This window comes from Glandiceps talaboti, chromosome 8, assembly GCF_964340395.1.
Source record: "Glandiceps talaboti chromosome 8, keGlaTala1.1, whole genome shotgun sequence".
NCBI lineage: Eukaryota > Metazoa > Hemichordata > Enteropneusta > Spengelidae > Glandiceps > Glandiceps talaboti.
Genome location: NC_135556.1, coordinates 3,592,501 through 3,608,379, shown reverse-complemented (window position 1 = coordinate 3,608,379; position 15,879 = coordinate 3,592,501). Strand labels below are relative to the sequence as shown.

Below are 15,879 nucleotides of genomic sequence, written 5' to 3'. Positions count from 1 at the left end.
AAAGAATACAGAGGAAACGCCATGGGGTAAACTTGTAATTATCTACACTGTAAATCTACCAAAGAATACAGAACAAACGCCATGGGGTAAACTTGTAATTATCTGCACTGTAAATCTACCAAAGAATACAGAGGAAACGCCATGGGGTAAACTTGTAATTATCTGCACTGTAAATCTACCAAAGAATACAGAGGAAACGCCATGGGGTAAACTTGTAATTATCTGCACTGTAAATCTACCAATGGAAAGAATACAGAGGAAACGCCATGGGGTAAACTTGTAATTATCTGCACTGTAAATCTACCAAAGAATACAGAACAAATGCCATGGGGTAAACTTATAATTATCTGCACTGTAAATCAACCAAAGAATACAGAACAAATGCCATGGGGTAAACTTGTAATTATCTGCACTGTAAATCTACCAAAGAATACAGAACAAATGCCATGGGGCAAACTTATAATTATCTGCACTGTAAATCTACCAAAGAATACAGAACAAACGCCATGGGGTAAACTTGTAATTATCTGCACTGTAAATCTACCAAAGAATACAGAACAAACGCCATGGGGTAAACTTGTAATTATCTGCACTGTAAATCTACCAAAGAATACAGAGGAAACGCCATGGGGTAAACTTATAATTATCTGCACTGTAAATCTACCAAAGAATACAGAACAAATGCCATGGGGTAAACTTGTAATTATCTACACTGTAAATCTACCAAAGAATACAGAACAAACGCCATGGGGTAAACTTGTAATTATCTGCACTGTAAATCTACCAAATCAGTCATTACATCTTCACGGATTGTTTTCACTTATTTATGTGTCATTATTTTTCTTCATCTTCAAGTATATCTAGCGATTTCCCCTCTGTCACAGTTTTAATTATTTAACCTTTGTCATTTTACTGGTTTTCGTTTGTTTGTTGTAACGATTTCCTGGTGAGTTCTGTAACCATATCATGCCAATCGTAATAACTGTACACTGGGGCATAGTGTTTATCACCATACATATATTCATCATCATCTTTGTCGTGGACTTCATTTGATCCACTGTATACATGCTTAAACTTTGGATGTGGAAAGCCTGCAGGAATGAAGAAATAGAGAAAAGGAAATCAGGGAAACGTGTGTGCATTTTACCTATATTATTTAATTTCATAATGATACATTGAGGAAAAGTTTTCTCTGTTGAATAGTTATGATTAAACTATCCATGCATTCATAACTATATTTACCTATTTTGCATGTGTATATATTTCTAATAATATGACATAATATGCATTTTTTTCCAGAGACAAATATCTTGAAATATTACTTCAATTTCCCACAAGTATATAGCTCGAACTAAACATTTTCCCTAAAATGAGCGTCTGTTGCCCCAATCAGTATATGATTTATAATCATTTGATTAGTGAATGTAGTTCATTCATAGACATACCTTGGATGGTTTCATGCTGGGCATACAGACAGTGAATGGGAATTGTACCAATCACCACGGGTAACATCAAATCCATATCGAATGGAGTAGCAACAACGTCAGCTGTGAACTATGTATAGATTGAATATATTCATAAGTTAGATTACAAGATGGTATGCAACTTGGGATTTCACATTCTGTGTGTGTGTGTGTGTGTGTGTGTGTGTGTGTGTGTGTGTGTGTGTGTGTGTCTGTCTGTCTGTCTATCTGCTTCTCTGTGCCTGTCTATCTGTCTCTCTGACTGTCTCTGTCTGAATGTCTCTGTCTCTCACTCACACACGCACGCACACACACACACACACACACACACACACGCTCTCTCTCTCTCTCCCTCCCTCCCTCCCTCCCTCCCTCCCTCCCTCCCTCTCTCTCTCTCTCTCTCTCTCTCTCTCTCTCTCTCTCTCTCTCTCTCTCTCTCTCTCTCTCTCTCTCTCTCTCTCTCTCTCTCTCTCTATATATATATCTCAAACTCAAACTCAAACTCAAACTCAAACTCAAACTCATGAATGCTAACACCCCTTTCCTGATTGAACTTGTCTACGGGATATCTTTAATGACTTCCCTTTAGGTGACTTGTTGGTATATGAAAATGTCCCTTATTGGTCCAATTGACTAATTTCCCATTTGGTTACATCCAAGACATTTGTTGATGGTGATTGGTGATTCTGTGAATAGTAATGTGAAGTAATTGATGTTGTTATAGTAACATGTTAGTGTTTGACTCACCTTTATGAAGTAATTGATGTTGATAAAATAACAGCCATGTAGACCAGTAGGTGGTGTTGGTGGAAGTTTAAATTTTTTGTTGTTCCATGACACAGTACTATTGCGATCACAACCATCACCTTTTAGTGACGTCACCACGTGTGACACTGTTCTGTTATGCCTGACACCATAATGTCCACCACGATATGCGATGTATGTCACCGACTGTACAATAGAACAGAAATACAATAGTCACACTCAGGCCACCGTACACTCGACAATATATAGCGAAAAACCTATATTCGGCATTGATTTGATTCTTGGCAATTATATGTAAACCTGGGTTGCAATGTTTTCTAAACACAATTGACAGTGGTACATGTAACGTTATGCTATCTTTAGCATGTGTTTGTTTGGTTGGTTGCGCGCCCGCGTGCGTGCGTGAGTGCGTGCGTGCGTATACGTGTGTTGTTATTGTTGTTGTTGTTGTTGTTGTTGTTGTTGTTGTTGTTGTTGTTTGTGAAATACCCATGTAAAATTAACAAACAATACTCCATGTAAAGCTTACTAAATTATTGATTTGACTTATTTTAATGATTTGTTTATACTGTCTTGACTATTATCGACGTCTTACCATCCCTCATCTTTCTGTGGACTGTTTAATCGTCCCTCTTCAGTTTTACGCATTTTTTAATTCGTTTCTGCACGAAAATGTGTGTCAACAAATTGTTTACTGCGTGTGACATTGCTGGACACTAGTATCCACAAGGTGTGGTGTATTCATAATGGGGACTCCGTGGCAAGGTATATTAGTATGTATCTCTTTTAAAGGGGCACAGACTGAGTTTATACGTTTTTAGGCCAGATTTATGCTGAATATTTTTAAGTTACTGATAGTATTTTACTGACTGAAGTATACTTAACTGTCACTTAATTTGACTAAATTTAAACCTGGTATTAAGATATACTAGTAACACAAAAACTATCCGATGACGTAATTTTTCATACGTATTAAAACATGTCGAGGAACTCATACAAGGGAATAAATTATTCTAACAATGCCAGAAGGCATAATGTCATATAGAAGGCATGCATTGGCATTAATATCATCATTATATCATGATAGTTTAATCAAGGTTTTATGTAAGTATTTTTAGTTAAAGGTTTATAAAGCCAGTGTGTGGCACTAAAATGAATTAGGCGGACATACTTTATGGACGATTATCATGACTATTGAGATTTTTATTTGGATACATCATTCATGGATTCGTCAATACATGCACACTAACAACAGCACCAGTATTTATTCAAAACCATCAAAGTGAACAGTATATAAAGTGAGAAAACAGAGTGAGTTTAGTAATAGCTAAATGTTACAACTACCGGTACCTGTATCAATTCTGCTTCTGTGCTGTGAATCCGTCTGTTACTTTTGTTCTCTAAAAGTGCTGAAATGCACACATTTTCTCCTGGAACATATGCCTTTCTGTCTGTATTGGCACACAGTGATATGGGACCTGTGGCGCAGCATAAACAACACACTGTCTTTTGTTCCTCTGAACGAATCGGTGTCTGTAAATATAGCGAGCATAGTAATTATTTAATAGTCACACACACACACACACACACACACACACACACACACACACACACACACACACACACACACACACACACACATGGAATCAAAAACACAACAAAAGTCTAAATGCCGACTAGTACCAGTTCCTTGGCAGATTATTTTTTTGTCTCAGAATCTTCAAATGTTTTGAATTTGTTATGCATATCACATTTTACGAAGGACAATGTGGTTGCCAGTTACTGTATATATAGGCCTACTAGTAATCTGCCAAGACTAGTATTCACCCGACTGTTCGCAATCACGTACGTCGGGTCGCTAATTCACACAAGAGAACACTATCGTGTTTAAAAAAGTCTTCAAATAAAGAGTGAACAAGTCAATAGATTTTAGTAAGTCTGGGTTTAACACTGAAATGTTGAGTTTGTGACTCGACATATTCATAGAGTTTTATTGTCGTCCTAAAAATGTGTAAACAGTGTCTGCCTTATGCGATGTCACGTTATGTTAGGTTTTATACATTTAGATGCTCAAGAATGACTCTTTGAACGAATAATTGATAGATTTAGTAGTTTCTGGAATTCATATACATCTTAGACCGATTTTCGAGTTTAACTTTTCTCAATGAGACTATTACAAGAATGCTCTCAAACTACTTCTACGATTACGTCATTTTACAGAAATATGTTGATCTGTATAATTATGCATATCCCAAAGTGTAAAATAAGAAAGATTTTCTTCAAGCGGTACTAGCTGCAACTGGAATGTTTTTTTGAAAATGTTTTGTTAGGTGCAATAACTTACTCGTAATAACATATACAGTGAACAATATTGTATTATCTGTGGATGAACGTGTTTTTGTAGCCGTATGTACGATAAATCAAATCAACTTCATTTTTTCCCCCGCACCATAAAATCAGCGCCCTCAACGGCGATCACGATTTCAAAGATGCAGCCAGTACAGCCAGGACATGTTTAATATTTCTCGATTAGTGTAAGACGTCTCTTACCAGGGCGTGTTGTTCCTTGTTGAGGTCATATGGGACGCCACCAACGGTGAACATTTTTTTTGAGGAGTGGTCGAATTTCCATGGTCGTTCTATTATTGCTTTGATGTAATACCGCACAAACCCAAGTTCACCTTCAAAGCTGCACGGTAATGGTTTTGTTGGCATTCTATAAGTGAAGGGAAACCGATGGATTCCTTTTGGTAACTTCAGTGCTTCTTCCTTTGCCGTAGGATTGCGGCCTGAATCTGTCGGGAATAGAAATATTTTTATAGCACGCAGCACACCAAGCTAAGTTGAACGCGTTCGAACAGAGGGTGTGGGATTTCTATCCTGTTCTACATCATGACAACGCTTGTCTACGTCATCCGTTCTGTGGCGAAATATGAATCAAAATGTTCGAAGTCGCTATTACTTTCACGATTTTTCATACATTGTGCTTGTACTGGTATAACTATACGATTCTCCAATAATTTTCATCATACAGCTGGAAAATATTCGTACTCTAAGGGTTTTATTATTTTGAGTAGATAGACGAGAAATGACTTAAAGCCTATTCCATCGTCGCAAACCACGGCCTGTTTTACGGCAACGTTCTTAACGAACCTCGAAGTGTAGTGGTAGAAATAATAACAATTCCGGTTTGCGAGAATGCGCCTAGTCGTATTTTCCTTAGCTGAAAAGCATCAGAGAATAAAGTGTAACTGTTTTCTTGAATTATGCAGACAAGATAAGATTACCAAGAGTAATTGAATTATGCGAGAATGACGTCACAGGTGAGATTGACGCCATTTGTATGTAAACGAAGTAAAAACATGTGTGGTTTTACCAAGTGAACCGCGTCACATGAAAGATTTTAAAGAATGTGACTGTATAATATTGAGAACCGAAAATAAATTCTGATAACCACAATAATATGTTGAATTCTCTGATAACCACAATAATATGTTGAATTCTCTGATAACCACAATAATATGTTGAATTCTCTGATAACCACAATAATATGTTGAATTCTTTGATTAATTTGAAGTCTACATTTATTAAGTTTAGTATGTGATGAATAAATAAAAAAAACACGTTTTTCAATAGTATTATATTGAGTATTAGTCTTAGTCTGTGATTCATGTTATGATGCGTGATTACGCATAAATTTGAAGTTGGAATGTTCTCGGTTTTATTTGATAGCCATGCTTGATATGAACGTCACAAGCTCCTACGCATCAATATCCCATAATTAATATATTGCTGCAATCAGTGGCGCCATGTTTGGCTTATCACAGAGTTTATAATACATGTTGGCCACCTTTCGGAAGTGGATAATGTGACACAACTTTCGATAATAATCAACTGGTTCAATTCTGAAATATATCGTTGAATTACGATTCCACCAAACGTTAGTGCAGCATATATATATATATATATATATATATATATATATATATATATATATATATATATATATATATATATATATATATATATATATATATATATATATATATATATATATATATATATATATATATATATATATATATATATAGGAAGTCAGTGGTAAGATTTGTCCGTAGTACAGTGCTCGATACGTCTGCACGCAGAGCGGAGTATATGTTGAGGGTAGAAGAAAATCAAGTCGGGTTTATATATATATATATATATATATATATACAAAGTAGTTGTACGTCAACCAGCGTAAATATACAAATTTAGTAGTTGTCCGTCAACCAGCGTATATATATACAAATTTAGAATTTAGTAGTTGTATGTCAACCAGCGTATATATATGCAAATTTAGTAGTTGTACGTCAACCAGCGTATATATATATATGCAAATTTAGTAGTTGTACGTCAACCAGCGTATATATATGCAAATTTAGTAGTTGTACGTAAACCAGCGTATATATATATGCAAATTTAGTAGTTGTACGTCAACCAGCGTATATATATGCAAATTTAGTAGTTGTACGTAAACCAGCGTATATATATGCAAATTTAGTAGTTGTATGTCAACCAGCGTATATATATGCAAATTTAGTAGTTGTACGTAAACCAGCGTATATATATATATGCAAATTTAGTAGTTGTATGTCAACCAGCGTCATGTACATATCTTGTTAAAATTTGTTCCATTGATCTAGAAATTTCATCAAAGATGAATTCGTATCTTTTATGAACACCTCTGCTTTTAGATAACTTTCTTACTATTTATACTTGAACACTATTTTATGATAACATCCAATATGGCCCCAACTGAATGCAGTGCTACCTTGGAAAGTTAGACCGGAATTTGTGGAGGTCAACCTTTTACGGTAGCGATAGCGCTGAGTAGGCCTAGGAGCTTGATTGTATCAGTTACCTGGGATATAGTCACTCTTGACCTGATACTGGCTCTACTTAGATTTATGCAATAGATATAGAACTCATTCATTCACATGAAATAAAGGCTGTGTAACCAGCAAAGGACATACATATGCCAACTATAGTTGAAATTTGATTTCAAAATAGAGATACTGTAACTGTAACAACAGATTGAGATGGCTGCCTCGCATAACACATACGCTTACATGCGCGTGCATGGCCTGGACAGGTGTGCGTTGGGGGACGGATGCAGATTTGGGCTGGGCCAAAAGACACGTAAATCAATTTGAAACGATAGTTAGCTTTTAGTCACTTACCAACACCCCAAATAACCCTTTTATCATCGAAGTAAGATTCAAATGCTGAATAATATATAACAAGTTTCTGTTTTCCTCTGTTCTCCTCCTCTGTCCAGTAAACGTCAGCTTTGCCAACAAAGCGCATAGAAATGGCTGTAAAAAATGAATGATACTGTAACACTTGATGTACTCATTGAATCAAACATTATAATCAGTCTACTTTGAATTGTCGTTTACAGAATGAAAACTAGAACAAATCTAAAAAAAAATCTAAACTCATATCATGCAGTAAATTTTGATAAATTGTAGAAATGTATTACTCTATGTTATTTTCATTTGATACTTTCTGGCAATAAATTGTATTTAAAGTAAAATGTATTGCATACTATAATACTTTTTAAAGCTATTAAGAAAACAAAGCAGTGGTTTAGAAAACAAACCCAGTTTTTTAGAAAACAAACCCAGTGGTTTAGAGATATTTGTTCATGTATGTTATTCAAGCTAGAAATGAACGTTGATTATTAGCGACTACTCTAACACTACACCAAGGATTGCTAATTATCTTTTCAGACGATGGAATTTATGGTTTGGCCAGGTCTTCTTTGATTAATGTCGAGAACGTCATTGATTTCTTGTTTTTTTTCTCACCAATGTTAATGTTATATGTTAAACAATCGTTATACATACATATAGCCTCTGGATACTTCAAACAACGCACATGATTTTATATGTATCCTAAAACTTATGCCCGTCACTTGTCGTGTGTGTACCCTATATGAATATTATTACTACGATAGACAGAAACTAAAACTACTATTGTTCGATGTGGTAGAGTACACCAGTGGGTGATAGCCAAGTTTCTGTTATGCGAATAGAATTATGGACGTCCCCAATGTATTAGAATTGCCACACTACTGTGAGTCAAATCTCAGACCACGTCCATTCAATAGCTTATATCAATATGTCTCAACAATAGTTTTAGTGTGTCTATCTTAGTTAGCTGAAAGTTCAGTTTCCATCGTCGTATTTTATTACTGAAACGTGTATGAAATCATTACTAGTAACAGTGGGACCTGATTTAGGCTATTACTATCAACTCGGGGTAATAGACCAAATAAACAACAAAGATAGAATCTAGGCTACATGTAGAAAAACAAAACACTTCGATAGCATAATGTTGGTGTACCAAGCATTGTTGAATGCCAGATGATGTCGACATCACGAAACAAATATTTACATAAGCCTATCAACACAATATGGATATACTTGTTATATTCACATAAAGCTCAGACAACTAGAAGAATTCTCTATAGCGGTCTGAGTATAAACAAATGTTGACAAATACGATATTAAATGAGGCTTATGTAACTGTCTGTGTACTGCATGAAGTTGATCCACGTCATTTTCATGATAGTGCACAAGGAAAGACGTTAATGATGTATGTGTGTATATATGTATGTATGTATGTATGTATGTGTGTATGTATGTATGTATGTATGTATGTATGTATGTATGTATGTATGTATGTATGGAAGTATGTATGTATGTATGTATGTATGTATGTATGTATGTATGTATGTATGTAATTCGAACCTGATGGTGTTGTTGTGATTTCGTCTGAAGCATACTCCTGAATTTTGATAATTACATGAAGGGTAATAGAAAATTCTTCTACCAACACGCAACAGTGATACTTTAATATACGACGAAAGGTCACTTTGTCATATATTGGCAACGTTTACATATAAATAACCAGAACAAGTTTAGTTGTGTGACAAAAATAGATTTAAAAAGTTATTGCAAAACTGTCTAGATCATACTGAATCATCAATAATTGTAAATCACAAGCCGGCAACGTATACATCTTGTCTGTGTATGACTACATTCCTGGACAAAGGATGACATTAACAGAAGGATAGAGATTGATGTGGTTTATTCTTTAAAGTAACGTCCATAAACCATTTTATCAAATACTTGTTTGGCATCGATGTTGTATACATTGTATGTGTATCATAAGGTAAGATTAGGGAACGAGCAGAATTTAAGAGGGAAGGGGTGCCTAGTGAAAAAAATATTTTGGTCAAAAAAAAATTTCGAAACCCCCTTAGAGCTCGCTAAAAAAGTCATGCCTTCCAAAAGGAACCCAGGAATTTTTATATAGAATTATGTGGTAACCCCCCCCACACACACACACACACACCCGAGATGTTCGATACACTACACATTGGGCTGTAATCTATACTTGGAGACACTAGTAGGGCTTTCCATTACAATCTTGATGTGCGAGAGAAACAACATCATCATGATCGCTACGGGGGGTGTGGGTGGTGTGGGAGGGGGTGTCCCACGATGGAACGTTTCAACAAATTCCTCAAATGTACTACTACTGAAAATGAGCTATCAGTAAACTAAGATAGACACAAACTAAACTACTGCTGTAACATGTTGGTAAGCTATCAGCGGATATTTATGTCACCGTAATTACACTTCATGACAATTTTTCCTCAGTAGCACACTTTGCATTATCTAGGGATCTTATAACCAAGGTACCACTATCACCTACTCATGTAGTCTATCACATTCAGCAACATTAGTAGTTTGCTGAAAGCAAGTTTTCCATCGTAGTATTTCACTTTGTTTCAAAGTTTCACAAATATGTTGAAGTTGCCGATAATGAAGGTAACTTGAAAATAATAAAATAAAAACAACAGCCGTAATTGATGTCAATTCATATCAATTTAATATTCTAATATTTTCATGTCTGTGTGTCCGTCTTCTAACACTGTCCTAAGATATGAAAACGGGGTGCAAGGTATGCATTGGGAATTCTGAAGGCTAATTGGAAAACTAAAGATATCCCGGAAAGCAAGTTTCCCTGAGTGGCCCCATAACGGTCGTAAATTACGACCAAGACATAATTTGACATATCTATTTGCTCAAAGTATGGTTTGTAATGAGGTCTGCAGTGAATTAATTGTTAACCTTGATGTGACTTATTAGTGTGCTTGTAAATCTTCATTAAGACTTACAGCAAAACAGCACTCAATTTCCCTTCTACTTATCTTCGGGGTATACATTGATAATAACCAATATAAGATTTAACCACGCTATCCTGACAAGCTTTTCCTTTCTGATTAATCCAACATGACTGATTACTCTTTTCATTAAGTGTGCTTTCGTGAATTATACTATTCAGCTAATAACAAGATAATCAAATTAAGAATTTGCTGATCGTTTGCAAAGGTAAACTTTCAACGAATCGTTTTTTTAATGACACAAAACACGAGGAGTAGATCAATTTTACATGTATGCCAAAATACACTCTATTAAATCAATTCAAATTTACCTATGTTGCGTTTAGCTGACAAGCTATGCAGTAATCTAATTGGGAAATTTGATGGCGTTTTCTTCCCTCCCTTGGAGATGAAATGACAATTTGAATTAAAATATTCTCATCTTGTATCCCAAGTAAACACGTTTGTGTGTAAACATTCAGTCCTGCACAACAGTGCAAAAGTAGAATTTTGGACTTGAATTGTAATTGACTTGAATTGTAATTGACTTGAATTGTAATTGACTTGAATTGTAATTGACTTGAACGCGTTTATTGACATATCGTGTATATTTGTAGACTGGAATTAAACTTTGTCGAAATGCTAAACGTATTGAACTTGTACTCGGCTCTGATAACATGTCGTCCCTCATTGAGATGACAGGGGAAAGCGGTGGGAACCTGGTTGATGCCGTAAAGGTCTGACTACATCTATGAATAGTCTACGTGTGTGTTTATAAATGATAAGACTGAATAATATATGCACCAATGGACTGAAATGTAAGACGTTAAAAAGCCACAGTACACTGTACATCCATTAAGGCATAGGATAATATTTACTGTAAGGCCAGATTAATTTAGGTGAAAGTAACACACAATATGTAAGACAAATGTCCCTTGTGTCAGGGGTGAAATGTACAAATATTTGGCAGGATTACTGGGATGAACTTGCCCCCCTTCATCATCCTGATATCTACCCGATGAATGTACTAACATTACAAGGGAAATCAATTAGATACATACTGTAATGGTTGGTGGGAAATGAAAGGAATGTTTATGGAATTTACTCGATAACAGACAAGAAGCAAGCTGGTGAAATACACATATGTACCTACATCGTGTTGGGTCCAGCATTTTGACGTTTACTATTAAACTACTACTACTACTACTACTACTACTGCTACTGCTGCTGCTGCTGCTGCTACTACTACTACTACTACTACTACTACTACTACTACTACTACTACTACTACTACTACTACTACTGCTGCTGCTGCTGCTGCTGCTGCTGCTACTACTACTACTACTACTACTACTACTACTACTACTAATACTAATACTACTACTACTACTACTACTACTACTACTACTACTACTACTACTACTACTACTACTAGAATTGTTCTTGCACACATGTCTCTCAAGTAGAATTATACTGTCCATAATTCCATGATCATAGCAATCTAAACTATTCTTTGTATTGTCCAACACATTTGTAATCAATGTAAAAAAGACAGTCAAAATGCATTTGATTAATACAAGATTGATGAAGTAATTGTATATCTAGATTACGTATGTGATCTAGCGGTTCGTTCGTTCGTTCATTCATTCATTCATTCATTCATCCATCCATCCATCCATCCATCCATCCAGCCAGCCAGCCAGCCAGCCAGCCAGCCATCTGTTCGTTCGTTCGTTCGTTCGTTCGTTCGTTCGTTCGTTCTTTCTTTCTTTCGTTCGTTCGTTCGTTCGTTCATCCACTCTTCCTTCCTGCCTTCATTCCTTCACTCGATTCAGATCATACAATACTGTTCACCTCTGAGTGTATGACTGCTTTAGTTTCACTCACAGTCGACGTTTCGGAAATTGCTTGCTTTTAAAGAATAGAAGTCTGTATGAAGGTTAATTGACAGAATATGTGTAACAGGGCTATTACCCTTAAGGCATACCCTACCACTCGTTTGCAAAGCTTATCATGGCGATAATGTGTATGTAATGACGATTGCAATGAATTTAGTATCCATAATATCAAAAAGTGGTGATAATAGGAAAACTAACATTTTATTATTTAAAACTATTAGCAAGTATTTTCTGTGTATAACAAAACAAAATATAAGAACATAATATTTCGTGTTCATTTGGTTATATATAGGTAATGTCATCATGGCTGTTTCCTATGTGTGTGAACTATCAATGAGTTGATGCCGTGCACATAGTCTCACAACGTTTTGATGTTATTCCCCAAAGGTTTCATAGAAAACCTTGCTGATACATATTAGCCCTGACCTCATAAGGAAATCGACCCGAAATCATCATCATTCTGTCCAATACCAGAGGAGGGTTATATTCATAAGTATATATACAATTACACAAGTGTGTTGTTATATTAAATGTCTGGTTGATAATACTATGATTATGAAAAAATGCCAGACGTTTCAGTCATCTCAACGCACGTGTATCAACTTAGGTTACATTCTGTATATGAAAATCCTACAACCAGAGGAATAATATTATTAAACCTACATGATATGTAGTTATGTACAATAGTCTGAAATAAATGAACAGATCTTTAATATGCCTGCAGCCTTTCACAGTACAACATATACGCTATAATGCTATGCTATCTCTAAGAATTCCAGCTGCGTCGAGACTGAATATGGACCATTGCAAAAATAATCAATGCCCAGTGAAGCTCATTAAAAAGACAAATGGATATGAAAGTAATATGTTCTAATCATGTCGATATCTTTTTTTTCAAAGTCGAGGATTGTCAAAAGAAAAATATACTGGCAGCGATGAACGGCTGTTACAATATGATACAAAAGGATTCAAACTGTATGTGTATAAAAGATACGTGATTGTAATCTAGTTCGCTAGTTAACGTTGTCTAGAGGCAAACACGACATAAGAGGAAAATAGGAGAATAACAAGAGAATAATCATTCTTACCACTCAGCGTCTTTTCTTCTGTCAGGTCAATTACAACATTTCCCGAGATCACGTCCCCGGCATTATACACATCCCGTTCATCTTGAAATTCAATGAAGAACCCTCGTAATTTACCCATATCCAGTCTTAATGTGCGATGAGGATGGAGTTCCATCAAACTACATGAATTAATGGGAATTATATGAGCTTAACAAGCTCAACGCTTACATAAATACAGAATAAAACTCTTGTTACAGAGACAGTCATCTACATCACTCGTAGATATAGTGGTACAGATATGACATTCCAGAGACGATCGATGTTATGACATTTGAGAGGGGTATATGCCCCTGCCATATAAATGTGACCTCAAACATTCCGGACGACGTACGTCATTTTGGAATATTCTATTTCAAGTAGGGGACAAAGGGTGACATTGAAATGGCGTTAGAGAGGAATTGACTCGTTGATAATCGGAACTGCGTGATTGAATCGTTCCGTTACGATTCGTTGAGGTTATTCTGGTTCACGATGGTAATCCCATACTAACCAAGTCCATATATTTATTTAGTGGTTCAAATCTGTCCCGGCGGTACTGGCTGACTTTGACTATATAGTTATATCCATACACCATAACAGATAATTAATGTAAATACATATATTTCAAGGTCCATAATTGTTCATTATCAATGACTCTAATCCATTCAAGTTAATAAAAAGTCTCATAATTTTAATCAATATTCAATTTAATATCCCAAGATTTAATCATAACCGACAGTTTTCTGTTTTTGAAAAAAAATATTCTCGCAGTAATGATTATTGAATGTATTTTCTTTCTCTTCTTATTGTAATTTCTTCAGTTCACGTATACCTTACTCATGTCTAGGTCAGTCCCATTAAAGTCGATACGAAACATCTGAAGTGTGTAATTAGATTAAAGATGCAAATATTTTAGTATATTTCCCAGGTTTGCCCATCCAAACCATTTCAATATTTATGATAGAGGAGTGGTTGCATATCATTAATTTGACGCTTCATTTAATGAATAAATATCAAGCACCATGGCTTTACCCTGGATCATATCATTAGTCGTAATGATTTGTCTTTGATGTATGTATAGTGATGTATTATAGATGACACGTGTCACCCTGTTAATCTTGGCTTCGTCATTAGATTTATGTCTGTGTAAAATTCTTCCAGCTAAAGTAAATACAATTAAGCTTATATGTGACATTTGCAGACTGAGGCCTTTTCCGTGTACGTCAGAGAACAGTGGGGAGATGAACTATTATATTAGCTTGGAGTTTATCCACTGATAGATGATATCGACCATCATAAAACTCATTGAAATGTCAGATTGCGACTTTCAATAATTTCTCATATGAGTGTACTTAGTAAATTATAAAATATTGTTGAATACAGTATGTTCCGGGGCTAGCGTTGACATGTTACCAAAACCATATGTGAATAACTTTTAATATTAACTTTAGAGATTTAAAGTGATATCGTTCACTCATTCATTTGAGAGATCACTTTAATTCTCAATAATAACACTCACAATCCTTATAATAACCGTGATAATTTACAGTTCTGGACTGTCATTCTTTCATAACATTCACAGTTTGCAGAGCTGGACTGTACCTCTCCAATAACCGACACAATATGCAGTGATATATCTCTGTAAAACCAATTTCCTAATAGCATTTCCCTATCTGATCATGACAACAAACAAAGAGGGATACATTGGTTTAATACATATTTTGTATGATCTAGGACTGTACATGGCAAATAATTTGGAATGTAAGCCATCCGACTAATTGACTTAACTTTAATATTCATATGGTATTGTTGAAATGATATAACTTATAGGGGATCTTATTTGGAGACTGTTTGTAAGGATGGTTTGACACGCTTGAGCTGATGTAGTTATTTGCAACGCTACATAAATCTGGTATGTTCTGACACGTACATGGATTCTATCACAACTACATAACTCATGTAGACAATCCGTGTTTATGACTAAAGACTTTATATCTTCATATTTACTTTCTCTATAGAGAATCATACCAAATTACAAAATTACAGTGTATTTGCTTGATTAGAATTTCTTGGGGTGCGGATGGGGGTGGGGTGGGGAGGGGGTATCATTTCCGTTGAAATAACCGTCTACTGCACTCTAGTCTAGCTACTTTTTACATTCCAGAGGTGGCATAGTGCCCTATGCGCTCTTAAGAATTAACAGAGGTACTGTTATCCTTCGGCTGTGCTCGGCAAACTTCCAAATCGCAGTCCTATGTCTTGCTGCAGTAAGTACGGGTATACTCAAACGACGCCATATTCAAATCACTTTACGGCAGTGGTTGAGATTGACAATAATACGTTTCCGTGTTTCTGAAATAACAAATGTTCAGGATGGATAGATGATGAAATCAAAGACACGTATAGCTCTTTTGTTTTATTCGAATAAC

General features: G+C 35.5%; 1 protein-coding gene across 1 annotated transcript; it reads right to left on the bottom strand.

Moving 5' to 3' along the window:
- Nucleotides 1-592: 592 nt before the first annotated feature.
- On the bottom strand, nt 593-13,756 carry LOC144439049 (arrestin domain-containing protein 3-like). Its single transcript, XM_078128298.1, has 7 exons — nt 13,433-13,756; nt 7,451-7,585; nt 4,779-5,023; nt 3,579-3,761; nt 2,211-2,414; nt 1,446-1,554; nt 593-1,091 (listed from the first exon to the last, which is right to left on the bottom strand). The coding sequence occupies exons 1-7, from the start codon at nt 13,584-13,586 to the stop codon at nt 910-912; spliced, it is 1,212 nt and encodes a 403-aa protein (XP_077984424.1). The 5' UTR covers nt 13,587-13,756; the 3' UTR covers nt 593-909.
- Between the last annotated feature and the right edge of the window lie 2,123 nt (nt 13,757-15,879).

What these genes read in the sequence shown, in the direction of transcription:
- LOC144439049 (XM_078128298.1), bottom strand. Translation starts at nt 13,586, where the DNA reads ATGGAACTCCATCCTCATCGCACATTAAGACTGGATATGGGTAAATTA. An exon ending in ACAAGGAACAACACGCCCTG is followed by an intron (nt 3,762 to 4,778) that starts GTAAGAGACGTC and finishes CTATATTTACAG; the next exon opens with ACACCGATTCGTTCAGAGGA. An exon ending in CCAGCATGAAACCATCCAAG is followed by an intron (nt 1,092 to 1,445) that starts GTATGTCTATGA and finishes TCATTCCTGCAG; the next exon opens with GCTTTCCACATCCAAAGTTT.